The following is a 27,724-nucleotide window of genomic DNA, read 5'->3' on the forward strand; positions in this document are numbered from 1 at the left end:
AACTCGCATTCCCTGCATTGGCAGGAGGGTTCTCTACCACTGAGCCACCTGGGAAACAGTTAACCTATTGCTACTGTCCCCCAACATGTGTACACTGAATTCTAATCTGATGGGATGGTATTAGGAGGGAGGGCCTTTGGAAAGTGATTAGGTTATGAGGGTGGAGCCCTCATGAATGAGATTACAAATCCCTATGTATTTTCATGTATTTATCCTATATATGTTTATACAGTCCTCATGAAGGGGGTTATAAAATCCATATATATATTTATATCCTTAAAAAAGAGATCACAGAGAGCTCCCTTCACACATGAGGTGAGGTGAGGCGAAGGCTGTCCATGAACCAGGAAGCAGGTTCTCATCAGACACCGAATCTGCCTGTGCCTCAACCTTGGACTGTCCAGCCTCCAGAACTAGCAGAAATCAGTAACTGCTGTTTATCAGCCACCCAGTCTGTGGTGTTTTAGTTAGGGAAGCCCGAGCTGGTGAAGACACCCACCATGGCTGATGGAATGAGGAAATTGTGGCTCGAAGGGGTGAGTGATTTGCTCAAGATGAGATGGACGGTGGGGGCTGGAGCCAGGATGCACCACTGGCTGGGTCTAACTCTAGACCAGGCATGTAGCCCCTCTGCTGGAGTGGAAGGGGGTGGAGGAGGCGCACGCCCAGGTGAAGCTGTGAAGCAGTCCAGCTGTTGGCAGCCAGGGCGGGCCAGGCAGCTGGCTCCCATGGCCCTGGCTCCCCAGGGTTGGCGGGCGGGGCTCAGACTCACCTTGGAATGCCTGTTGGGGGAATCTTTGCCTGCTGCGTCCTGCCTGGAGGCGTGCTTGCTCCCGTTGCTTCCAGCCATGGCTGAGAGCCGGGCCTGGGCAGGCACATGCCACAAAGGCTCTGCAGTGCAACAGGAGACACACCAGTGGTTAGAAGTGACTCAGGCCTTCACCTGAAGCATCTGGCGCTACATGTGGTTTTGATGGTCCCATTCCTCTGCCAGCCTGTGCCCATGACACGGCCACGACCCCTTCCACTCAGGTCTTAGGGTCTAGCAACACTCATGAAGAGAGTATTTACTGAGCACTTACTAAGTGCCAGGCACCATGCTAGTGCTTTACATAGCTTAACTTAGTGAAGCCTTATTATAACAACCCTCAAAGGAGGTTGAGTGCATTTTCGTCCTTCCGGGCCACCTGGATTTTCTCTTTTATGAATTATTCGTCCATATGCTTTATAAATTTGTCTATGGAACTGACCACTTTCTGGTGAGCAGGACTCTTTTTTCTTTTTCTGTTGGCCACATCATGTGGCATACGGGATCTCAGTTCCCTGATCGGGACTGAGCCGCTCCCTCTAGCCCAGCCCCCCATGCAGTGGGTGGTGCAGCTTTAACCGCTGGACTACCAGGAAGTCCCTGAACAGAGTTCTTTATATATGCGAGGTAGCATTCTTTGTTGGTTAACCATGCACAACTTTTTTGGTTAAATGGAAGTACAACCATAATAAGCACTGTCTGACAATTTAACTCTCACTTTACAGATAAATATACTGACACTTGCTTTTTGCTGTGTATCTTTATGACACACGTTCACATAACTGAACTGGAAGTTATCTTATTTTTAACAGCTGCAGAGTTTTCCATCATTGAATGGACATCAATTATCTAGCCAGTTTCCTACTGATGGACATTCAGGTTATTTTCAATTTTTCTTAACATTTTGGTGGCCTTTTCTCTACATTCAACTTTGAGCAAGTGGGGAATTGTGTCTGGGACAGAATTCTCTTAAGTGAAATGGCTGGTTCAAAGGTGAAACAGGTTTAAAATCATGATGGCTGCTGTGGGTGTAAATTAGTCTAAACTCTCAAGGCTGGTCAACATGCCTGAATGGAGCATCAGATCTTAAAAAAACACACAATCTCTGGGAAGAATGGATACATGTATAAGGCTGAGTCTCTCTGCTGTCCACCTGAAACTACCACATCATCGTTCCTTTTTAAAAAAATGATTGATTTTTGGCTGCGCTTCTTTGCTGAGTGCAGGCTTTATCTAGCTGCGGCGAGCAGGGGCTACTCTCTAGTCGTAGGGCGTCAGGTTCTCACTGCAGGGGCTTCTCTTACAGAGCACGGGCTCTAGAGTGTGGGCTTCAGTAGTTCTACATGGCTTTAGTGACCTCTTGGCATGTGGGATCTTCACAGATCAGGGATCGAACCCGTGTCTCCTGCACTGGCAGGTGGATTCTTTATCACTGAGCCACCAGGGAAGTCCCTATCACAACACTGTTAATTGGCTATACTCCAACATAAAATCAAAAGTTAAACACACGTACATACATACAATCTAAATGGAGGGCTAATTAATATCTATCAAACTTACAAACACACAATGTGTTAACAGAGGACCCAAACCCCAGTGGTCTAACCCCAGAGCTTACACTTTTGATCAGTGCTGTAGTTAAAATACTCATAATAATGATAATTATTACTAAGCACAAGTTGTGTCCAATATTACTATAAGCGCTCTGCCTGCATTACCTTGCTATAAGCACCCAGTGATATTATGAGGTGGACATTAGTACCAGTTTAATAGATGAAGGAGAACATCAAGACCCAGAAAGGTTAAACTGGCCCAAGGTCACACAGAGCTTCAGGCCTATGCTCTCAACCCTGGCAACCTCTCTGTGCTTCCCCAGCGACAACAATGCTAGAACAGTGCAAAATAAGTGCTCCGGAAGCTGGAGTCGTCATTTTCTGAATGATGGGCTGAGTCCTGTGCTGGGGCCGGACAGGTGTGATCTCACTGGATCCCAAAACCACCCTGGAAGGAGAGACACTTAGGGTGTCCACTACAGAAAAAGGACCTGAGGCTGGGAGAGATGAGGTCATTGCCAAGGTCATACAGCTGACTCAGAACTTCCCACCAGGCCCATCGGAGCCTGAGTTCACCACCATACACATACCGCTGCCCCTGTTGCAACCTTAGGGGGCTCTGGGCCCATGTTCCTGCTGGGGAAGGTGGGCGTGGAGGGCCAGGGAGGGCACTCAGGGACACAGAGAGAGCCGCCTGACCGGACACAGTCGAGGGTGTCACTGCCCACTATGCCCACCTGCTTCACCATGCCCACCTGCTTCACCCTCCAGAGACGCTTTTCCTCCTTGGAGGCGTCCAAGATGCCCAGGAAGCACTGGTCTTCTGGGAGGAGGGCCAAAAATGCCAGGAGACCACGTTTCTGCAGACAGCCAAGCCCGTGGCAGTCACACCCAGCTTTTCTACACCTAGGACACCGTGGCTCCCACACTTCTGTCTCTGGCGGGACATCTCCCCATGACTTCAGCCTTGTACATACAGCTGCCCACACACCTCCATGGAGTGTCCACCAGGCACTCCCTACTGGACATGGCCAAAGCCAGCTCCTTATCTTCCCCCAAACCTCCAACTCTCGTCTCCTCTGTCCTTTTGGCTGCTCAGGTCAGAAACCAGTTATCATCCTTGAACCTCAGGAAATCCTAACTTTACCTCCAAAGAACTGTATCCAGAACCTGCCCACCTCTCCCCCTCCACTGGTTCTGCCCCATGTGAATCTGTAGCCAGAGGAACTCTGTGAACACCTAGTTAGATCCCACCCACCTCTGCTCAGAAGAGCTGAGCCCCGGGTTCTGAGTAAAGGACAAAGTCCCTGCTGTCCCCGCCACCTCCCTGGCCTCGTCTCCCACCATTTCTCTAGCCCCTCGGCCTCTTTCTCCAACACCAGACCCCCTGCCACCCGGGTTCTTCGCTCAGCAGTTCCCTTTCCCTGGAATGTTCTCCCAGCTGTCTTCCCCACACTCTTCTAGCCTCTCCTAAAATGTGATTTGTTCAGAGTCCGCCTCAGACCCCACAAATCACTTTCCAGGCACTATGCTTGTTTCCAGTTAATCTTCAGCTCACACTGTGGTTGAGGGACTATGGTGGTATATGCAGCGGGCATGGGTCAAGGAGGGGTCCTATTATAGAACCGGTAGGTCCTGGTCCAAATTTCAATGCAGCTACTCACCAGCCGGGACCTCGGACAAGGGACACCCTTTCAGGGCCTCACCTTCCTCGTTTCTAAAATGGGGTGGTCACAGCGGCCCCTCTGCTGTGTTCCTGAGATGATTAAAACAGAAGGGAGTGTGGAGCACCTGACACTATGCTACTGCTGCTGTGTCCACAGTCATCTGACCAGGGCTGGGCACTCCCCCACGTCCAGCCCCTCTGCTGGATGCCCCCCAGCCTGGAGCCTGAATACACTCTGGACTTTATGGTGACTTCTGAGCACAGATCACCCTAATCTGTGAGCGTGCAGGGAAATATCGGCCAACTCACAGAGTCTCAAGGCGGTGAGAGGCGAATAAGGCCATGGGGGACTGAAGATGGAAGGAAGGAGGGCCCACGGAGAGCTTCTGTGACCCCCTTATCTGGGGCCTATAGTGAATAGTGAACGCCGGGGAAGTTTCCTCCCCACTTACACCCTGGTGTAATGACATCTCCCAGCAACAGGTTTCTCTTTTTCTGGGAGTAGAGATCACAGACTTGCGGGTGGGATCAAGCGTGCTGAGCGGAGGAGAGAGCTGTGTCTGCAGGCCCCGGAGGCTGCGGACTTGGGGGGAGTATGGTCGGGGAGGGGGCAACCTGCTTGGCTGAAGTCCAACTGTTGTCCCTGGTTAACAGAACCATGGACTGCTGAAGCCCACGTGCTGCAACCACTGAAGCTTGTGTGCCTAGAGCCTGGGCTCCACAACGAGAAGCCTGTGCACTGTAATGAGAAGTAGCCCTCGCTCTCCACAACCAGAGAGCCTGTGCATAGCAACGAAGATTCAGTGCAGCCAAAGACAAAGGGAGGGAGGAAGGAAGAAAATTTAAGAAAAACAGACACATACAGAGGGAGAGAACCATGGCATGGAGGTGCTGAGGAATTCTCCAGGCTGCTCACGCTGGGGAACAGGGTGCACGCGCCTCTCTCCTTGCCCCATAGCACCTGGTGGGTAGCCAGTGATGTGCAGACATGGTCAACCCCCATGAGAACTGCCTGGATATTCTCAAACACCCACTGTGCGGACATCTCCATCTCCTCCCCCTCCGACGTTAGCACCCTCCGATTGTTCATTGATTTTCTTTCTTTTGAACCTACCTATCACCTGCTGGTTCTCACAGTTTAAAAGGGCTAACAGCTTTGTTAGGAGACATCACGTTGAAGACATTCATCCGAGGAGTACATGCCATGGTTAATACTTATACACAGGAGAGTAAACAGATGAGATGATGTTTAGTCTCACCAGGCATCAGAAAAATGCAAATCAAACACACAATGTGGCACCACTGTGTGCCCACCAGGAAGGCTGAAATGAGAAAAGCTGGGGAGGACTGGAGCTGCTAAGAACTCTAAGAGATTTGACAGTCTCTTAGAAAGTTAAATGCATAACCCAGCAATTCCACTCCTGGGTATATTCCCTGCAGAAACGTGAGCACATCTTCAGAAAAGGAAGGTACAAGGATATTCCTGGCCGCACTGTTCTAAGCAACCCCAAACTGGTCCAATCTAAATGTCCTTCAAAGCTAGAATGGGGTAAGACATTGTGGGTCATTCAGACAGTGGATATACTACTTAGAACTGCGCTGCAACAGTCATGTGGCTGGCCCTCACCAACACAGGATTGAGCCACAGAAGTCACATACATGTACACACACACACAGCGTGTCCAGTGGGAATCTATGTTCCATATGCGTGAAGTTTAAAAGCAGGCAAGACTAAACCTGGCCCTGAGAAACAGGGTGTGGTGGCCTTTGGGGGTGCTGACTAGGAGGGGCTGGGCCCTGCCAGGAGGCTGGCCATGTCTCTCTCGCCCTGGGTGTGGAACAGGGGTGTGCTCACTTTGTGATTATATTATCACATGAGGTGCTCTGGATTTGGGCTCGTGTCTCAGCCTAACAACTGAGAAACAGCATCGAAGGCTTTCTGTAATGAGCAGTCAGGACACTGCCGGTTCTGCTCAGCCCCCCACCCCCACGGGACCGCTTTCAGATGTCCCCTGGCAGTCCCCTCCTCTGGGTTGCACATTTGTGCTCCAACTCCTGCTTGACAGCAACGGCAGACCCTGCCTGCTGATGCCCTGTCTAGATGGACACGGATCCGGCTCACTGGTCCCTACCGCTCTCCCAGGTGCCTTCTCTAACCTTACATGGTGCACTAACAGCTTGCTTTCGTGTTTTATCCATCACTGACAGCGGGAGGGGCTTCACCCGTCACACTGTGAGTAACAGGTCATGCAGGGTGGGGCCACGGGCACGGCTGGCCTGGGGGGGCCCTACCTGGCTTCTGGCGCTCCATGGTGCTCTCCTGGCTGGTCAGGCCGCCTGATGAGGAGTCGCCGCTGGATGTCCCGTCGTGGCTGAAGTGGGGATCAAAAGACAGCAGCGGATGTGGGGCAGCCGTGTACCTGCAGGGGAGCGAGAGCAGGCGGGCACAGGGTGAAGGGCTGGTGTGTCAAAAACCACCTGAGGCCGAGACTTGCTTGCTGGGGGTTTTAAATACCCGGGAGGCTCCTTGAGGCTGGGAGGCTGGATGAGTAAGCCTGGAAACGTGCTATTAACTGCGGGTCAGGAATGAGCTCTGTCCGGGAAGCATGCCAGGGAGCCGGTGGCGGCAGGGCACGTGGGGCCAGGTGGGGTCTTCAGGGAAAGGGCGGGGGCAGAAGCCAGTCAGGACCTAGGCTCCTCTAGGGTCCCATTTCTTTTTTCGGCTGCACGTAGCATCTTAGATCCCTGACTAGGAATCGCCCCATGCATTGCAAGCACAGGGACCCAATCACTGGACTGCCAGGGAAGTCCCTCGGGGTTCCGTTTCTTGGCTATGAAATGGGGTGAGCTGCTGTCAGCAGCCCCTACTCTTAGGCTGGTCTTGGGCTCCCTCTCTCTATGATGGAAGAGAGCAAAACAAGGCAGCCATTTGTAGGTCCAGGAGGCCTGGAAGTGGGCCGCTTGGGGGATCAAACCTCTCCTTGGCCTCCTGCCCAGCCAGGTTCAGTCACTTCCTTGCCCCGACAGTTTCCCAAGCTGTCAAGAGGCAACTGCAGTAAGTCTTTCCTTGTAGGACTGAACGCGTTGAGACTGACACGTGATACAACTGGCTGAGGGGCCGGAACCAAATTTGTCTGTCTCTCTGCTGGAGGAAGGGGCTGCAGGGTAGTGGTTGAGGGCTCAGGAGTCAGCACGAGGCAGGTCTGGGCCCAACCCTAGCTCCATCCCTCACTAGCTGCGTGACCTTGGCTGGGCAAGTGCTCATCAGTTTGAGCTGCAGTTTTCCCACCTGAAAAATGACATTTTCTACCAAACAGGGTTGCGGAGGGATGGAATAACAAAGCTGTCTCCTAGAGAGAGATTCTCCTGGAGGTGCGCCCTGCAGAGCCACAGGCAAGTGGCAAACGTTCTCTGTGGCCTCGGGTCCCAGAGACATTCTCTGTGAACCCAGAGCCTGTGGGTGCCTCCCAAACATCCATTCCACCTCAGATCAGAATCCGTCATGGTAGAACCCTCTCTCTGACTGGGGTTGGTTAGGAAAGGCAGAGGACATGTGAGAGGATTTGAGTTACTAAGTGTCATTCCCATGAAGTACTTCTGATTCTTCACCTGACAAACACGTGGCAGGGCCACTCTTCCAGCCCTTTGAGACCGGCTGGTTGGGGCTGTGTGACGATCAGGGAGTTGTGAGGGAGCCTGGGTCCTAAGAGGTCCACTCAGTGGTGGACCTGAAGTGTAGGTGCAAAATAAACCCTTGTTGACTTGTTGTTATTTAGTTGCTCAGTTGTGTCCGACTCTTTAACCCCATGGACTGTAGCCCGCTCGTCTCTTCAGTCCACGGGATTTCCCAGGCAAGAATACTGGAGTAGGTTGCCATTTCCTTTTCCAGGGGATATTCCTGACCCAGGGATCAAACTCGTTAGCAGGCAGATTCTTTATCGTGGACTCACCTGGGAAACCCCTTCACTGACTTAAGTCACTGCAATTTTCAGGTCTGTTAACCAGCATAACCTGACTGAGATAGGGGAAGTCTGCTCAGAACTTGTGGGGGAAAGTCTCCTTGCTCCAGAGGGAGATGACAAGGAAAGATGCCCTCTCTTCCTCACCAGATGTTGCCGGGTCCAAATATGACATCACTTGCAGCTGTCACCCTCTCCCAACCAGTCTGAGAACAAGGCCAATGCTGAATGTGGAAGAGAGGGGGCAGGAAGAGCCACTGGGCCCTTGATAATGTTGTCAAGGTGCTGGATTAACCTCCCTGGGAACTGCTCTGCCCCTGAACCTTCTTTTCTGGGAGATAACAAATTCCTACAATGTTTGGTTACTTGCAGCCAGAAGCATTCCACGGGCACGAGCCCTGGACTTTGGAGGAGTCACTGAGCCTCCATTGTCAAGCTGATACTGTGATTCCTCACTTGTTTCCTATGCCTGAACTTGAAACTTGAGAGGGTAATGAACTGGAATCCCACCCCCAAAATCCAAAAGAAGTTAACTGACTTCTCTGGGGTCACCCTGCCAGTCCAAAGCCAGGGCTGTCTCTGCAAAGACCAACTCTGAGCTCCTGGCTTTCACGCACACAGGCAGCAGAGGAGTGCCGCAGAGGTGCACTGGACTTTCTGAAATCTTATCTTTCCTCACCTGCCAGGAAAACACATATTATCCCCACTTCTCCAGGCCCTGAACTCTAATGCCTCCAGGAAAAAAAGACACCACTGACAGGTGAATGGATAAAGAAGATGTGGTGTATATATGTGTGTGTGAAAGAGACCAAAACTGGGTTGTTTGTAGTGATGCAAGTGATGTAGAGTCTGTCATACAGAGTGAAGTGTGAAAGAGAAAAGACAAATACCATATATTAATGCACATACATGGAATCTAGACAAAGGATATTGAGGAACCTGTTTACAGGGAAGGAATGGAGACACAGATGTAGAGAACGGCTTTGGGGACATGGGGGTGGTGGGAGAAGAGGGTGGGACGACTTGAGAGAACAGTACTGAGCGCAGAACAGATAGCTAGTGGGAAGCTGCCGCATAGCACAGGTAGCTCAACGTGGTGCTCTGCGATGACCTAGAGCAGTGGGGTTGTGGGTGGGGTGTGAGGGAGGCTCAAAAGGAAGATAAAATGTATACATATGGCTGATGCAAGCTGTAGAACAGCAGAAACACAACATTGTAAAGCAATTATACGCTATTTAAAAACAAAAAAGCATAGGGAGTTCTTCACCTTACTGGCTGACTTAGCAGCGAGCCAACCTCCTGGTAAAATATGACTCCAGTATTGCTGGAAGTTGAAGTGTTGATGGGTTTATTCCATTTTTTGAAAACGCCTGAATCAAATCCTGAGTGCTAAAGGAAAATGGTCGGCAGTTGCTACCTTTTTTAAGAGGCAGACACTATAGGCACTTCCCTCAATGTCTAGTCTCTGCATCCACCATGGTAGCAGAATCCAAATTGCATTGGTGGCAGCAATGTGATGGGTTATCAGACTACATTTCCCAGACTCCCTTGCTTTATTCCAATGAAATAAAAGCACCCCATGCGACTCCCAATTTCTGGCAGCATGGTGTGGGATCTTAGTTCCCCAGTCAGGGATTGAACCTAGGCCCTGGCTGTGAAAGAACAGAGTCCTAACCTCTGGATTACTGGGGAATTCCTCGATGGACTATCTTTAGCTGAACAAATGTTTTCAGCTTCATCTCTCAGCTAACTGTCCTCTATCAAGAAAACCTGTACTTTGTTCACTCATGTAATTCTTTCACTAAAAAGCCTTCTTCCCATCCCAGTGCAAACTGACTGGCCCATGCTGACCATTCTTTAGATGCTGAATATGTCCCATTTGGGGCCATCTGTACCACTGCCAAATCCTGGTCAAGCTGATGAAACTGGGACATTCCAGCATCTCACCATGCACAGCTCTGGGCAAAACTCCCCAGAGCAGGCCTGGGCTGCCAGGATCTTTGCTTTGAACTTCCTACTCTGCCACGTAGGAAAGTACCAAGACAGATGTGGAGTCCTGAGGGCAGGGCTCCAGCGTGCTCGGTCAGTCTCCTACAGAGACTGATGGGTGGAGCTGGGGATGGGTGCATTATAGGATGGCTGAGTAAAGGGTGGACACACGATGCAGCCACTGTTGGCTGCCACTCCAGGAGGCACCACCTTCTTTGTCCCTGCTGGTGGAGTCCGGATGCTGCTCTGGCAGCCAACCCTCGACCACATGACTTGAGCAACTACTGAGGGTTTGAGCTTCCCTGGTGGCTCAAATGGTAAAAAAAAAATTCACCTGCAATGCGAGAAACCTGGGTTCAGTCCCTGGGTTGGGAAGATCCTCTGGAGGAGGACATACCAACTCACTCCAGTATTCTTGCCTGGACAATCCCCATGGACAGAGGAGCCTGGTGTGGCTACAGTCCATGGGGTCACAAAGAGTTGGACGTGACTGGGCAACTAAGCACACAAGACAATTGTGGGGGTCCCACGTGACCTTGCCAGGGGTTAGTTCAGGGGTGGGTAAGTGACTGAGTTCCTTCATCCTTAGAAACAGAGAGCAGCTCTTCCCTCTTCTCCTGCAGGGCACCAGTTTTGCCTGGGGCCACAGTAGCCCTTGTGGGTCATGAGTGTAGTCAGCTCCCTGAGGAAGAACCTACACAACTGACCAGCCCGAGAACCACCTGCCTCTGCAATTACTACATGATGATAAATCCCCTTAATGCTCATGCCTTCTTGAGTTAGGTTTTCTGTCTAAAGTCAAATGTTTCAACTTCCCTGGTGGTCCAGTAGATACCAATCTCCCTGCCAATGCAGGGGACACAGTTTCTATCCCTGGTCCAGGAACTAAGATCCCATATGCTGTGGGGTAACTAAGCCCGTGCCTTGCAACTACTTAGTCCACATACAGCAACCAAGAACCTGTGCACCATAATGAAGACCCAGAGTAGCAACCGCGCCACCCCTACAAATAGCAAATGCTTCCCAACTGACGGACCACTCTTTATGGAACCAGCAGAGGAAAACAACTTCCATAGTTGCGACATGTGAGCTTGGTGGTTGCGGCTCCCGGGCTCTAAGCCACAGACTCAGTAGTTGTGGCACACAGGCCTAGGTGTTCCGCTGCTGTGGGATCCTCCTGGACCAGGGATCAAACCCGTGTCTCTTGCATTGACAGGTGGATTCCTTATCACTGAGCCACCAGGGAAGCCTTAAGAGTTTTTTTTTTTTTTAAACAGCTAATTTTTTTCTTTTTGGGGCTGAGCTATGCAGCATGCAGGATCCTAGTTCCCCGAGTAGGGATTGAACCTGTGCCCCCTTGCAGTGGAATTGTGGAGCCCTGACACTGGACTGCCAGGGAAGTCCCTGAGGCAGACGTTTTACATGTGAGCAAACCTAGGGGCAGAGAGGTGAAGCCCCTGGCCCACACCACATGGCTGATAAAGTACAGGCCCTCTTGTCTCCCGGTAAATCTAAGATGGGCTGCAGGACAGGTTCGGTCTATGAGGGTCTCTGAGTTCCTGGAAACCTGATGAATCTGGCAGGTCAAGGCCTGCAGGAGAACACAGCAGGAGCCAGAGGAGTCCCAAAGGGGGAAATGTCTGTGGCTGGGCTGGAATGCCTGGCTTGGGTCCCACAGGCTCCAGGATGTCAACTGCGCGACAGGAAACGGGGAAAGGAGCTGAGGCCAAAGGCCACTGGGGCAGCCCAACCTGCTCCAGGGCCTCCTAAGGCTGGCTGGTGACCAGCCATAAGAAACACTGGCGGGGTTCAGGGGCTGAGGTATGCTAGGAATGTTTGGCAGAACTTGGAACCTGGCTGGCTGTCAGAGATGAAAAGTACTGAGACCAGTGCCACAGAAAGCAGCATCAGGGAGCCTGGGGAGAGAGGGGTGGGCTGGGAGGAGATGGAATCTGAAGGGAAGTGAGAGTTTTCCACTTGCCAATGCCAGAGAGCCTGAAACACAGAATCACAGCCACCCAGTGTCACTGTGGGGGTGGGGACTCCTGAAGGGACTGTTCCTGTGGACAGGGAGGACAGCGCTGGGTCAGAGTTGGTCTCTCAGAATCACACAGGCCCAGGTGTCTGGAAAAGTGATCCCGCCCAAGTGGATCCACTTTGTTGAGCCTCAGTTTTCCCTCTCCCTCTATAAAATGGGACTTTCTACCCACCTCGTGGAATTGATAGAAACAGCTCACTGAGCTCATGTATCAATGGGACAGTCCAGAGAACAAAGAAATAGACCCCCACAAATGTGCCCAGCTGATTTCCCCTCCCAATGAGCTTTTGCTTTAAGGAGCAAAACAGGGACAGTGGAGGAGAAGGAGCCTTTCCAATAAATGGTGCTGGACACTGGCAGGCAAAAAAAGGAATGTCAACCTAAATCTTTCACCCTATGAAAAAACTAGCTTTAAAAAATTAACTCAAAGTCAACCATGGACTTAAATGCAAAATATAAAACAATAAAAATTTCTTAGGAGGGGAACTTCCTGGTGGTTCAGTGGTGCAGATTCTGTGCTTCCACTGCAAGGGGCATGGCTTTGATCACTGGTCGGGGAACTAGGATCCCAACATGCCAAGTGATGCAGCTTAAAAAAAAAAATAAAAAGGAAAAACTTCTAGGAAAAAACATCTTCAGGACTCAGGACTAGGAAAGAGTTCTAAGATTTAACACCAAAAGCAGGATCCATAAAGGGAAAACAATTGTAATTTGCATCTCACCAAAATTAAAAACTTTTATTTTGTGAAAGACTCTTTTAACAAGATGAAAAGACAAACTAATGACTGGTGGGAGGAAGTATTTGCAAACCGCAGAGCTGACAAAGGACTTGTGTCTAGAATATACAAACACTGAAACACAAAGATGTTCAACATCATTAGCCATTGGAGAAATGCAAATTAAAACCACAATGAGCTATCATCACACCTATGAGAATAGCTAAAGTGAAAAGTGGCGATGACACCAGATAGTGATGAGGACGTGGAGAAACCGGATGACTCACAGCTTGCCAGGGGGAACGTACAATGGTACAACCACTCTGGAAAATAGTTTGGCAGTTCTTTTTAAAACTAAAAATGGACTTACCACACAGTATGCAATCGTATTCTTTTCTTTTTTTTCCTAAACACTTTTCTACACACAATACAGAATGGTCAGCACACCCTTTCACTGAAATAATAATGCTCTCAACTTGTTGAGTAAGTGGCACTTGGAGAAACATCTCCCCACACCCGCCCCAGGTTTATTGAGGTGTAAGTGACAAATAAAATCTTAATATACTTAAAGTTGTACAATGTAATGATTTTAAATATGTATACACTGTAAAATGATTACCACAATTACCACATCTAACATCTCAAATAGTTATCTTTTTTTGGGGTGAGAATGTTTAAGATCTACCCACTTAGCAGATCTTAAGTGTATAATACAGAATTAACTACAGCCACCATGTGACACGTGAAATCTTCAGAAGTCACTCATCTTATAATGCAAAGTTTGTGCCCTTTGACCAACACTGTCCCAATTCTCCCCACCCCCAAGTAACTACCGTTCTATCTACTCTGTTTCTTTGAGTTTGACTTTTTTTTTTCATTCCACATGTGATACTGCACAGTATTTGTCTTTCTGCTTTATTTCACTGAACATAATGCTTTTAAGGTTCATCCACGTTATTGCAAATGGCAGGATTTCCTCTTTTTATGGTTGAATAATATTCCATTGTGTATATAACACCACGTTTCCTTCATCCATTCATCTGTCAACAGCCATTTAGGTTGTTTCTATATTTTGGCAAGCAATTGCATTCTTGGGCATTTATTGCAGAGAAGTGAAAACTTATTTTCATGCATGTTCAGAGCACGAATATTTGCACAGCCCAAACCCAGAAACCACCTGAATATTCATCAATGGTACCACACCACCAAATACAACTCGGCAATAGTAAGGATTTGACTACAGATACAGGCAAAAATGTGGATGATTCTCAACTGAGAGAAAAATCTCAAAAGGGCACATACTGTGTGATTCCTTTTACATAGCATTCATGAAGTAAGAGACCCAGAAAAGATTACCGGTTGCCAGAGGGATGGGGGAGGGGATGGATGTGGCTATAAAGGGGTAGCCGGAGGGAGTTTCATGGTGACGGCACAGTTCAGTCTTAACTGTGGACAAAACTCCACACAGCTACACACACACAGGTAATTGGTGTATTCTGAATAAGCACTGTGGATTGTACCAATGTCAACTGCTTTGATATTGTATTAGTTATTCAAGATGTTAAATTTGGAGAGGCTGGGTGAAGGATTCAAAGAGGGCTCTAGACATTTCTTTTAAACTTCTTGTGAATCTATAATTACTCAAATAGTTTAAAAGCAATAAAATAGGAGGGGGGACACCAGGACTTTGGGGGGAAAAAATGCTCCTTGGAATTAACCAAAGCATCATCCCCACCACCTCTATTCTTGGCTGATGGCTCCATGCCAACTGCCACTTCCAGCCTCAGCCACTGTTGCCACCCAGGTGCCCCCACACCTCAGACTCCTCTCCATTCCACACCTTTCTGCTTACTGATGTCTGTGGCCTCTCCTCTGTCTGGAATGACTTTTTCCCTCTTCTCTGCGGCAAACTCCTATTCATCTCTCAAAGCCCTATTCAAATACCACCTGCTCTGGGCAGCCAGCTTAGACCTGGGGTTGGGCTGAGCTCCCTCCTCTAAGGCCTGAGTCTATCAGAGCTCTTGGCAGTGTGTGCATCCCTTCTGAGATCTTCTCTCACCATAGCAGGTCCTGATAACAGGAACCCCTGGGTAAGTATCTCAAATATTTCTCCTGGCACCTGGGACACAGAGGGCTCTTGGGACCCACTGCAGTTGAGAGCTGAATGGTAGCTACCAGAAGATGAAAGAGTATGTTTCCCCCAATTTTACAACAGAGGCTTAGAATCAAGCAGTGGTTTAATGTAGTAGCTCTCGAAGTGTGTTCCCTGGGCTGGCAGCCTTGGAATCACATGTCCTACCCTAGTCATACTAAGCTGGAAATTCGAGGGTGAGGCCCAGTTATCAGTATTTTAACAAGCGCTCCTTCTGGGTGATTCTGAGGCATGCTAGTTAAATAAACTCACTCACTCACTCCATCCTTTCATCAAATATATACCAAGGATCTACTAGACCCTGAGCTGTGTGATGGTGATCATAAGAAAAAAAAGTGTTATATGTTGGAAAGCAGCAGGCCTGTTCATGCACACACGCATGAATATGCATGCACGCACACTTCCCTAGGCTAACAGGATGGAGAGGACTCAAGGCCATCATCAGGAAAAGACAAACGGAAGTCAAGGGAACAGGTGGCAACATGTCATTGTGTGGGAGGTGGGGGTACAGGGAAGGCTTCCTGGAGGAGCATCAGCACTCACACTGGAAGAGTGGGGTCCAGGGAGTCTGTGGGGGTGAAGATCAGGAAGAACTTCCGGGTGGACAGAAGAACACAGGGAGGATTCTGCAAAGCACACAGCCTGCCTAGGAGATCAGAAGTAGCTAGGGTCTACGGCCACACCACCCTGAACTCGTCCCATCTTGTCTGATGTCGGAAGCTAAGCAGGGTCGGGCCTGGTCATTACTTGGATGGGAGAAGGGGCTGGGGAGGCTGATGTGCAGGGCACTGCACGAGGCTGGAGAGGCAGGGGAGGAGGAGGGGTCCCTGCTGGCCACAGTGAAGCGTGGAGGCTGTGTCACGAGAGCTCTGGGACACGTGGGGGTGGGGTTTGGAGCAGGGAATAGACGTGGCCAGCCAGACAAAAACCCCCTGGCTACTGAGTGGGGGTGGACTAGAGGAGGTGGCACAGAGGCTGGGGGCTCAAGGCAGTGGCCAGGGCAGGGCACTGGGGAAAGGAAGAGGGGGCGGGGGCAGAGACACTCAGGAGGTTGAAGAGATGGGCCGCAGTAGAGGGGAGGGGAAGGGGAGGCATCCAGGATGAGGTGCATGGCTCTGGCCCAAGGACAGGCGAGTGGTGTGGCCACCCCTCAGACAGGCACCCCAGGGGAGGAGGAAGGTTCCAGGGCACTGGAGTGGAAGGCTGCTGGAGAGTAAGCTAGAGAAACTGTGTTTATTCCAAGGGCACAGAGAGCCAGGCAGGAGTTGGGAAGATCCCCTAAGCTGCCAGACTGGGGAAGGGGACAGGACTGAAACCTGACTGGCCCTGAAAACTGGGTAATGTTGGGGGCCTGGTGTTGGGGGAGTGTGGGCTGGAGGCAGATAACAGCTGTGTTGCAAGGGGCATGCTCAGACAAGTGATTCCAGGCATTGAGAAAAATGGCAACTGAAACGCTGCTGCAAGGACTGGCAGGGCCCTTCTTGGTCAGGCTGGCTTGGCCCTACGTCCTAACACACACAGCCCTCTATCCCAGCGGGCCTCTGAGGACCCTGGAGAATCCAAGAGCCCCATAAAATGGCAAATAAACCTGTATGGCAGGTAAGTGCATCTCCCGGGGAAGAAGGTTGCTGGCTTTCATCAGATTCCTTAACGGAAAAGAGAGGAGAGTCTGACCTTTCTGGGGATGGCTTGTATCTTGCGTAGGTGGCCGAGCCGGGGGTGGAGAAGCTCCCAGAAGGCTGTCGGTAGGGAGGGACTTTGTCGACCCCTGCTGGTGACGCTGTGTAAGGGGTTTCGGGGAAGCTGACGGGCCTGGAACAGAGGTAGGAGAGAGGAAGAGGGTGGGGGTGAGCAAGGAGCCCGGCCCAGTCCTGCTATCCAGCCACACCCGTGGGCTTCACTGGCTCTCCTCTGTGGGGATGGAGGCAAGGCTGCTGAGCGAAGGGCTAGGGAGGCCAGGACACCCCTTCCCACCACAGCTGAGCCCACCCCTCAGCGTCTGCAGCCTGACACAGGCTGGACAGGCCACCCACACCTGGGACAAGACTCTCCTCTGCAAGTTAGATTCCCTTATTTCTTAGAAATTTTTCTTTAATATATAAGGTATTCAAAAGCACTTATCTGTAAGGTATATGCCATCATAATAAAACAAACTGCCTAAAGTTACCACCGACCCGAGAGCTAGAACTGGGGCCATGTGTACCCATGGGTGGGCTCCTCCCCACCCCACTTCCCTGTCTCCCCAGGAAGTAATCACTCTCCTAAATTTTGTGCTTATCAGTCCCTTGACCTTTAAAACAAATACATGATTTTAATCACACATGGTAGGGTGGATTTCCTACAGCAGGCGCTGAGCGCCCCAGCTCTGCGTCTACACTCCAGAGGCTCAGGAGGCAAGTTTAAGGCAAGGAGGAAGGGAGGGGCACGAGAATGAGAAGGCAAGGGAGAGGAGGAGGCCGGACAACAGGCGGAGGAGAGAGAGAAAGGCAGAGTGCGGTAGGGGGCAGGGGGCAGGCGGGGGCTGGGTGGCACCCCTGGGCAGGGGTGGGGTGTCCTTACCTCTTGCTGTGCAGGGGCTGGGACTCCCGGAAGGGGACCATGGGGGTCTGCTTCGGGGGCCGGCTCAGGGACTGGGCGTGTCCGGGGGTGGCGGGGGCGGCCCACTTGGAGGCTGGGAGAGAGTTGTGGGACGCGGGCCCGCTCCACTGCCAGGGAGCGTTGCTGCGGTAGGGGGGCCGGCCCCCCGGGGCCAGGCCCTCCGGCTCGGTCTTGGGCTCCGAGGTATTCATATCATAGGTTTCTGGCCACCCTCTGGGAAGAAAAACATCGTTACTCAGAAAAGACCCTGGCCCACCAGCACGCAGGGCTGCTGCTTTGCAGCCCAGATCTGAACAGTCTTCTATTTTAAAGGCCAAGTGGGGACCCTTCAAATTGGTCTGAAATGGAGCAGCTCTGTGTCCTCAACCAAGACAGGGTCCAACACAATGGCCCCGACTGCTGGGCACACTCTACTTCATCTCCCCGTCCCCTCCTCTTCGTCTCTCCCGGTCTCTCCCTTCACCCTGACCCAGGCCTCCAGTTGGCCAGTGTCCTCTTCAGGCTGGTTTGGTGCCCCCGCCCTCCCTTGGCAGTACTCAGGGCCAGAAAGGCGGATGCCCTCGGCATCAAAGGACAGTATCTGCCTTGTTCCAAAGAAGCTCAAAGGCAGCTGGAAGAGGAGCAGGTGACCTACTTTGCAGGGTGGTTAGAAAAAAAAAAAAGCCACGAAAAATCCAGAACCTTGAAATAGATGCACAATGGCCTGTGACTCCCCCTAGACCAGGCTGGCACACGCACCGCAATGTTCCTGGCTCAGGGCGGGGGGCTCCGCGGGCTGGGCTGGCGTCCTCCGCCTCCGCTGCAGTGCAGCGTGGGAGGGGGCTCTGAGCCCGAGCAGGGGGCCGTGCTCACAAAACCCACCTCCCAGTGGCTGTGGGAGCCAAGCTGGTAGGAGCCCTGGGCCTGGAAGCTGTCAGGCCCACACTGAGCCAACCCTCTGTGGTTCTCCTGAGCCTCCTGGAGCCTGGGGCACTTGCAGGGTCACCCGGCAAAAGATCTGATGGTCGTGGTGGCTGTGGACCCAGGTCATGTCTGCTAAGGAGGCATCAAAAAGTGACCCAGGAATGTTCTCTGGCACCTGGGCCAGACACACAGTGCCCTCAGCAGCACTGGAGCTGGAGCTGATATTCAGAAGCGCCTTCAGCAGCTTCTCTGGATCAGTAGATGCCCACGCCTCACCAGGTGCCAGGTGAGGAATGATAGCATACAAATGCCTAACAGGACCTGCAGATTTGCCAGGCCCAGGTGGAGGTGGTACCACCGTGGACCCAGGCAGTGCGTACCCGCTGCTCCTGCCTGCCTAGCTTCTACACCCCCTTCTCCTGAGAACAGGTCTGTGTGCTCTGGGTAGGGTGGATCCCACTTCCTGGCTCCAGGTATGAGCATGTGACCCAGGCCAGCCAATCAACAGCGCTTCTTTGAGATGACAGGCACAGGATTGTCAGGTGCCCCAAGCTGAGCCAATCAAAGACAGTGAGCATCAACTCTGGAACTGCTGCAAGGGGGGGTGGCAAGCGGGGGAGCGGGGGTAGGTGGTAAGAAAAAGATCTGTTTCACTGGGCTGCTGAGCTGGGGAGACCTAAGCTGGAGCTGCGATGAGGAAGAGGTGGCTTGAGAATGATAGCAACGCAGAAAATGAGACAGGTGAGAGAGATTCTTGATGAAGATGTCCAAGACCCTGCATAAAGCCACATTTCAATCTTGCCCTATCTCCAGTCTTCTTAGGTGCATTAGCCAGTAAAGTTTTTCTTTTGCTTCACCTCTGTTGCTGGTTATTGTCAATAGATACACTGAAGAAAGAAGCAAATTGAGGCACAGAGAAGTTAAGTAACCTATCCAAGGTCACACAGCCAGTAAGAGGTAGAAACTGAATTGACTGATTTATCCTTTTTCTTTTTTGGCTGTGCCATGTGGCTTGTAGAATTTTAGCTCCCTGACCAGGGATTGAACCCACACTCTGGCAGCGAAAGCACTGGATTACCAGGGAATTCCCAGAAACTGGATTTAAAGATAGTAAGCTAACTCGAAAGCCCACAACTTTAACCACCATACACACTGGCTCACTGGGACAGTGGTTTGGGAGCCAGTGATAGATTTCGTGGGCCCGTGACTTCTGCCCCTGTTACTGACAGCTCCACCTTTGGCCAAGAGTCCCTGGGTATGACCTCAAAGAGGGAAAACAATCATTGGAGGGCAGCACAGAGTGACAGAGAGCCAGGGTGCAGTAGGCAGACAGCTGGTTCAGATCACAGCTCTGCTGCTTATGGCCCATGTAGTCTTGGGTGAAGGAGTTTCCTTCTCAGAGCCTCAGTTTCCTCATCTGCAAAATGGGGGTGGTGGTGAGCATCAGCTGGAAGTCTGGCACATAAGTGCTTAACACATAAGAGCTGTTTCTGTGGTTGCCTTCTCCAGCTGATTCTGTGGACTCTGCCTGCCATTCCCACAAGCTCAGAAGCCGAAGCCTTCTTTCCATTTTCTGAAGTCCAGCCAAACCCACCTGGGGGCTCTAGAACAAATTCGTTCCCCGTGATCTGAGATCCATCAGCATCTAGATTACCCTGAGTACTCAGTAAAGGAAAGCAGATGCCTGGGCCCATCTCAGCTCCTCTGAATCACAGTCCTCTTTGAGGCAGGGCCCAGGAAGCTGCATTTTACCAAGCTGCCAGGGATGATGCTGACATGAGAAAGTTTAAGAAGCTCCTTTCACTGATCCAGTTTTAGGATTGTTTTTAAAAATTAACGTGTTATTAGATGGCACCTCTGTCCACCAGTTACACCCACCAGAAGCACCCACAGCTGCCAGGTTTTTACATATTCTTGACTCACTGCATTTTCTGTAAACAATCAATTACTACTCCGTCACATGGATAACCTGGACTTACTCAGCCAGTCTCCTATGGTTGGACATCTAGTTTCTTCCAGTCTTTTGCTCCACCAACAAGGCTGCACTAAAGATTCCCTCTCCAACCTCTCAGCCATGTGTGGAAGATGCCTGGTGATGGATGGCCAGTTTCACAAACTGCTTTTCCTATCTGCCTCCTCCTCTTTGATTCCCAACAGCCTAGTTTCTGGAGGCCATGGGGACTCCTTTCTCTCCAACTCACTCACTTGTGGGGTTTCAATTCCCCTTCTCAGGGGGGAGCATCCCCTCCCCCTTCAGATATCTTGAATCCAAATGAGGAACCACAGGTGTCCTGGATCAGCTTCTCCATCAGGCAGGACAGACACAGTGAGATGAGCCTGTACAAACACGCCAGGTTACCATGACACGCCGCATCGGGGGCTCTGGGATGTCCCTCCTGGCTACCTGGTGCACCTGGGCAGGGCTCACTTGAGAACCCCAGCCTCATGGTCTGGGGGTGTGAGTATGACCCCCTGTATTCTATGCAGTATCTGAAGAGCCTGGGGTCCAGACCCAGGCCCTACAAAGCCTGGCCAGTGGCAGGGATTGTGACACCCAGGCTAGGAGGCCAGGGTCATAGCAAGAGGCTGGAGGAACCGCAAAGCTGGGCTATCAGCTCTGCAAATGAGGTCAGCCAGACCCCTCTGCGCTTGAAGAGGCACACACACCACGCAAATCCCAACCCATACCTGTTCCGTTTCGGTGGCTAAGGGAGCTGGATGATAGCTTTCCTCCTAAACAGGGCGGGGAATGGAACCCGTCTGTCTGGTCACACCCTCCTTGGCCTCATCTCCCCAGAACTGGAGAAGGGAGCCTGCAGATGCTGTCTTTCACTCAGCTGGTCCCTACCTGCAGGTCCAAGGATATTTGTGTGGCCTCTGGTGCTTCCGAGCTTTGGAGAGTCATCCAACAGGCGGGCTACTACGGTGTTGTGTGTGTCTGTGTGTGTATGCAACGAGGCAGAAGGGTTACCTCAACCTGACTTGCCCCTGCAGAGCTCGGCGTGGGTGTGGCCTGGCCTTGGCCCCATGCAGGGGTGGAGGAAGCCCCGGAAGAGGGCTGGGAGAGGGGGACGCCTGGGGCCTGACTGGAGTCCCAAGGCTAGGGGACTGGCACCTGGGTGGCCAAGCCCTGGGTTGTAGCAGGGTTGAACTGTCCCCCACCAAGTTCAGAGCAAGCAAGACTCAAGAAGGTGGGAGGGTGCAGCCAGGACTCACATGCCCACAGCTCGAGACTGCTTTGAGAGGCAGCAGAATACACGGAGATGGGAAACCTGGACCGAGTTTTGCTCTGCCACTTAGTAGCCATGCAACTCTGTACAAGACAGTGGTCTACCCTGGGTGTCAGTTTTTTTGTCTGCAAACCAGGGATCACACCAGCCCTGGGAGATCACGTGTGTAAGCTCTCAGTGTCCCCTTATCGAGTGCCTTTCTCTTGGCTCACCCTGTTCCAGCCACGTGTCCCTCCTTCTGGTCCGTCAACAACCCAAGGGCCTCTTGTTCTTACCCTCCCCTCCCCACAGGGCCTGTCTCTTGGTTCCTTCTCACCCTCAGGCCTTCCCTGACCACCCAGTCCGATGTCAGGTCAGGCCTAATGTTCCTCACACCCCGGACCTCACGGCTGGTGTCTTCTGAGTGCCTCCTACAGGCCAAGTCCTGTTCTGTGTGCTCTGTGAGGCTCGCCTCCTCCAACCTTACAGCCACTTTTGGGCAAAAGCTCCATTAACGTCCCTCTTTTATAAGAGGAAACAGGCACAGAGTGGTGGGAAAATCTGCCCAGGGTCACAGTTAATAAGACAAGGAGCCTGGGCTCAAACGTAGGCAACCTCCCTGCAGGTCTGCCTTCCCGCTACACCCAGTGATTTCTGCTTGGACTGTATGAACCATCTCACTGGCTTACTTTTTTATTGGTTGTCTTCCCCAATCCATTCATCAGGGCTGTGAGGGCCCAGGCCCAGACTGTCCTTTGTGCAGCTGTGCTTCCGGCCTTGGGATGTAGTGATTCTAGAACCACTGTTTCCAAGTCATCGCTGGAGGTTGCTAGGGTACCAATTCATTCTTCTCAGAATCACATCTATCCTGCCTTCTCTGTACAAATTATATTTCAGAGGAATCAAATGGTTGCTGAAGGAATGTTCTTTTTGGAAGAATTCCAGCCAATAAATGAAGAAAGGATTTCCTTGGCGGGTGGGCCGGTGGTTAAGAATCTGCCTGCCACCGCAGGGGACACAGGTTCAATCCTTGGTCTGAGAAGATCTGACATGTCAAGGGGCAACTAAGCCCATGAGCCTCAACTACTGATGCTGTGCTCTAGAGCCCGGGAGCAGCAACTGCTGAAGCTCGTGTGCGCTAGAGCCTGTGCTCCGCGACAAGAGAAACCGCTGTGATGAGAAGCCTAGACGCTGCAGCTAGAGAATAGCCCCGCTCACGGCAACTAGAGAAACCTGGTGTGCAGCAACAAAGACGCACCACAAAGACAGATACATAAATAAATTTGTTTAAAAATAAAGAAGGCAGGCTAGAACTGAGGACATCACTTGAGTGTGACCCGTCATGGCACAGGGGATCCAGACAAGGATCACAAATGGCTGCTGAGAGCCGAGGGGAAATGCATAGCATTTAGGGTCAGGCTGCCACCCTCGGAACCCTCTGACCGCCCCTAGTATCACTCCCACAGGGACAGCCAGACATGTGGCACCTCCTGATGGATGCACACCTGGGAAGTGCTGTGACCAAAAGAAATTCAGGGACCTCCCTGGCAGTTAAGACTTCGCTTTCCAAGCCTGGGAAGGTGGGTTCGATCCCTGGTCAGGGAACTAAGATCCCACATGCCTCACAGCCAAGGAACCAAAACAGAAACCAAAAGTAATACTGTAACAAATCCAATGAAGTCTTTAAAATGGTCCTCATCAAAAAAAATCTTCAAAAAAAAAAAAGGAAATTCAACTAGAATCTGATCAAGCTTTTATGCTGAACTCCAGTTTGTGGGAAATACGAAGAACAGGTTAAAGGACATCAGCAGGATGCAAGCAGCTAAATCCAGGAAGGGGGAAACTGAAAAACAAGAGGCCAGGTTTCCTCCCAAAACAAAAGGTAACAAAAAAATAAAATTTAAAAAAAAAAAAAAAAAAAGAGAGATTCATCAACCAAATGCCACAGGAAGAGCCTGTGATACAAAAGAAGTTAAAGATGGACAGGGGAGTTGAGGCAGTCTGCTAAATTTTTTTAAGGTCCTGACTGGGTAGAGACAGTCAAAGGAGTGAGACTGCTTCAAATAATCTAAGGTGGAGAGGTATGGGATGAAAAAGAAACAAAGACAAAATAAGAACTGGCCACATGTTGACGAATCTTGAAACAGGGGACTCAGCATGCTTTTAATTTGCTTGAAATATGGGACATCCCTGGTGGTCCAGGGGTTAAGAATCCACCTTCCAAGGCAGGGGATGCAGGTTCGATTTCTGGTTGGGGAACTAAGACTCCATAAGCCATGGAGCGACTAAGCCCATGCGCCACAACGAATGTGCCGTGTGTGGCAACTAAGGCCTGATGCAGACAGATAAATAAGAGAAAGATGCTTGAGATATTCCATTAGAACAAAACAGAAAGAAACAAATCCTGCCCTGGCTTCCCAGTGAACAAAACCCAAGCCTGGCACTGTGTCCAGGAAGGGCGCCCAGTCTGCCCCCACGCCCAGGCCCTCTCTTCCATCTCAGCCTTGCTCAGCGTGCTCCACATTGCTCTCCCTGTGCTGCAGGAACCCTCCCCCTACATACGCTGACACTCTGGAGACCCTGCCCTGGCCTGTCCATGGCCTGGGTTCTGCTGGCCTGGAAAATCACATGGCAGCCTCCACCAGGGAGCCTTCCCTGACCACCTGCTAGCCCCTCCTAGCCCCTGCTCTTCTCCTCGGAGCTCTTCACTGCGGGGTCCTGTGTTACACGCCTATTTAATGACTGCCTGTCAAGACACAAACTCCAAGGGAAGGGGGGCCTTTATCTTGTTTGCTGCTAAATCCTACTCAAGACTTCAAATGGAGTGTATACACAGTAGGGGTTCAGTAAATATGTGCCGAACAAATGATGAAGCACATCAGACCTTCAGGCAAGGTCTTTTTTCCCCACTATTTTTTGGCTATGCCTCAAGGTATGTGGGATCTCAGTTCCTCAACTAGGGATCAAACCCACGCCCCCTGCAGTGGAAACGCAGTCTTAACCACTGGACCGCCAGGGAACTCCCTCAGGCAAGGACTTGAACGCTATGTGCGACTAAGGAGGGCGCCCACCTCATGCGGCTGTGGTGGGGGCCGGAGGGGACAGCATGCACATGCAGAGCTTAGACCATGACCGCCTGCAGGAGGGGTTCCACAGATGCTGACTTGGACCCTGACACCATTATCACCACCTGCTGAGGAAGGGCCCCAAGGGCCAGCACCCGGGGAGCTGCTGACCTCTCCGGGGAACAGACTTACCTTCGGGGCGTGCCATCGTCGAAAGGCGGGATGATGACCACCTTGACGGTGACGGAGGTGCGTAGCAGGTCGATCATCTGGTCGTGGGTCAGTGTGACCACGGCCACCTTGCAGATCTCCACCAGCCGGCTGCCCTGCCGCAGGCCGGCCTGCCAGGCAAACCCGTAATCCTCCACCTCGGCCACGGTCCCGTCGTACTTCACGTGGAAGCCCAGCTGCCCCAGCCCGTTCCGCCGCAGGGTCATGTCCACTGTCTCCCAGCCGTTGGTCATCACCTGTGGGCCACACGCAGGGTCGTTTCACAAGCTGCTCAGGGGGAGCGGGGGCAGCTCTTGGGGGAGATTCTGCCCTTTTGAGGCCAAAGACCCCCCCCCCACCTCAACCCCTCTATTCTCCCAGGTGATGTCAGGGTATAGGCGCGTAAACACCCACCTCGTCCCAGCCTGGGCTCCTGACTCCTGGAGAAACGTGCACACCTCATACAGAGGCGGTGGTTATGAGTCGTGTTCTCCACGTGCCCCTCCCACCCTCTCTATGGTTGGTGGTCTCTGGAACTTGTTTTGGGCTTTCCAGGTGGCACTAGTGATAAAGAACCTGCCCGCCAATGCAAGAGACATAAGAGACTCGGGTTTGATCCCTGGGTTGGACAGATCCCTTGGAGGAGGAAACAGCTACCCACTCCAGTATTCTTGCCCAAGAATCCCATGGACAGAGGAGCCTGGTGGGCTATAGTCCATGGGGTCACAAAGAGTCAGACACGATTGAAGCAACTTAGCATGCATGCACAAGGCTTGTTTTGGCCAATGAGCTGTGAATGGGACTGGCATACTGTCTGGGCTGGGGCATCTCATTGCCAATTTGAGACCCTCTTCAGGCCTTTCCCCTCTGCCACGGCCACTGGGATTATTCCACAGAGCTCCAGTTTGGTCAGCTAGGGTCTGTGAGTTTACAGACTCCAGCCCAACCTGAGATGGACACGTGGCATGAGTGAGATAAACCTTTGTTGTCTGAACCCCTGATGGATACGGTGACTGTAACCAGAGTAAGCTGGAGAAGCCAGAGACCAGAGACCCTGCGAGTTTTCCTAGGCTGGGGGCTAGGCGCCACATTCTTTATCCCAGGACCTCATTCTGCAAGGCAAAAACCCCTTTCGAACCTCCACCTCAGACTGTCCCCCATCCTGAAGCCAACCAGACCACACTGGGAGGGCCTTCTCTCTGATTTATTCCGTTTCACTTGTGGGAGACTTTCGCCATGCTAACCTATGACCATAGGTAGGAGAAGCCACTGAACAGAACACCTAGAGCTTCAGCATATCCTTAGGGGTTCCCTCTTCTTCTTGGAATAAAAAAGTTAACTTGATAAGCCAGAGCTGTTAACCAAGTTACAGCAAGATCTGCTCGCCTAAAAACTGCCTTAAGGAAAGCGGCTGTGTAACGGTTGACATTTCCCGTGAGAAGTCATTCCCTGGTTAGAAATGATGCTATCTGATGTACTCATTAGAGCTGCACAATAAGAATCTTATGTCACAAGCCACGCTGTGCATTCATACATTTACACATGTATCCACATACACAAAAATATTCTTTGCAATCCACACAGACGGTCCCGAGTGTGGGTAGCAAGAAACGAGTGTGGATGGTGAAGGACTTACCTGAAGATGTAAACACATCTGTTCCTGGCTAGTCTGGACAGTGAGCATTTGGGAGCTGAGGAAGCATGTGAAACTGGGACAAAGCTCCATGAGACCAAGTGCCTCCTCAGTGCTTCATTCTTTTCTAGCCTGTCCTTGAAAACTGCCTACTGAGATCCAGTAACTGATTTCACAGCCCAACTTGTTTACATGTCACTAAGGAATTACTATTCATTTTTTAAATACATAATAGGCAAAATAGCTATTTTTCAGAAGCTGTATGTTTTAGAGATAAATCTTGACACATTTACTGATGAAATGACGGGATGTCTAGGATTTGTTTCAAAATTATCAGGAGAAGGGAGAGAGGGAAGGGAGAAACAAGATGGGTCCCAGGCTGATAACTACGGAAGCTGGTGATAAGGCTAGGGTTCACTAGGCGAAGTTTCTCTACTTTTGCGTCTGTTTGAAATTTTCCATGATTAAAAAGTAAAAACATTTGTTTGAAAGGAAAGCCTACAGTTTAGTGCCTCAAAAGAGAAACTCATGACTGGCTTCATCCCAGACCATGGCCTCTGCTTTGGGAGTCAATACGCTTCTTCCCTTCGAAGTCATCACCCTTGTGTCCCGTGAACTGAGTTAATCATAGTATCTCCCTCACTGGGTTTTGGGAAGAAGAAATGCAAAGTTGCGCAAGGTTGCAAGGAGTCAGATAGTTGGCCCCTGCGAATGGCCACTTTTGCTGTCACCACAGACGGCACGTTCGCGGGAATTCAGCCCACGGTCACTGAGTGTCTGCTGCACAGCAGACACCGGCCCAGGTGCTGAGGACGCAGCACATATGCAAAAATACCCATCAAGCGGTGGCAGGTGCCACTGTGACAAGGCCGGGAAAGCGGGTGGAACCGGCTCGAGGCCAGGGTGTGGAGGGGGTTCACAGTTTCGGATAACAAGGCCTCACGCATGTAGAAAGGGAGGGAGGCATGTGGGGGTGGAGAACGCGTTCCAGCGAGAGGGCACAGGTAGTGCAAAGGCCCTGAGGCTGACTGCCCGACGAGCCCACTCTGGACATAGAAGTCTGTGTTCCTGGAGCAGAGAGAGTAATAAGGAGACAAGTGTGACAGACAGCCAGGCCATGTAGGGCCTCACAGGCCACCATAAGGAACCGCCCTTATATCTGGAGTGAGCTGAGGGGTTTGAGCAGAGCAGGGACGTGATCAAGATCCCTCTGACAACCTTCCTG

The 27,724-nt window shown here is 51.4% G+C and overlaps 1 protein-coding gene across 4 annotated transcripts in view; it reads right to left on the reverse strand.

Annotated features, from left to right (window-relative positions):
• The window catches only part of SIPA1L3 (signal induced proliferation associated 1 like 3), a 251,978-nt gene that overhangs the window by 45,757 nt on the left and 178,497 nt on the right, over positions 1–27,724 (reverse strand). For all 4 annotated transcript variants that reach the window (XM_040252892.1, XM_040252889.1, XM_040252890.1 and 1 more), the window contains exons 10-14: positions 24,849–25,123; positions 17,441–17,692; positions 16,556–16,693; positions 6,320–6,447; positions 773–891 (exon numbers count right to left, since the gene is read on the reverse strand). In XM_040252892.1, coding sequence (XP_040108826.1) covers positions 773–891; positions 6,320–6,447; positions 16,556–16,693; positions 17,441–17,692; positions 24,849–25,123 — 912 coding nt within the window. The remainder of the gene's footprint in view (positions 1–772; positions 892–6,319; positions 6,448–16,555; positions 16,694–17,440; positions 17,693–24,848; positions 25,124–27,724) is intronic.

This window comes from Oryx dammah, unplaced genomic scaffold (genome assembly GCF_014754425.2).
Source record: "Oryx dammah isolate SB20612 unplaced genomic scaffold, SCBI_Odam_1.1 HiC_scaffold_13, whole genome shotgun sequence".
NCBI classification, from domain to species: Eukaryota; Metazoa; Chordata; class Mammalia; order Artiodactyla; family Bovidae; genus Oryx; species Oryx dammah.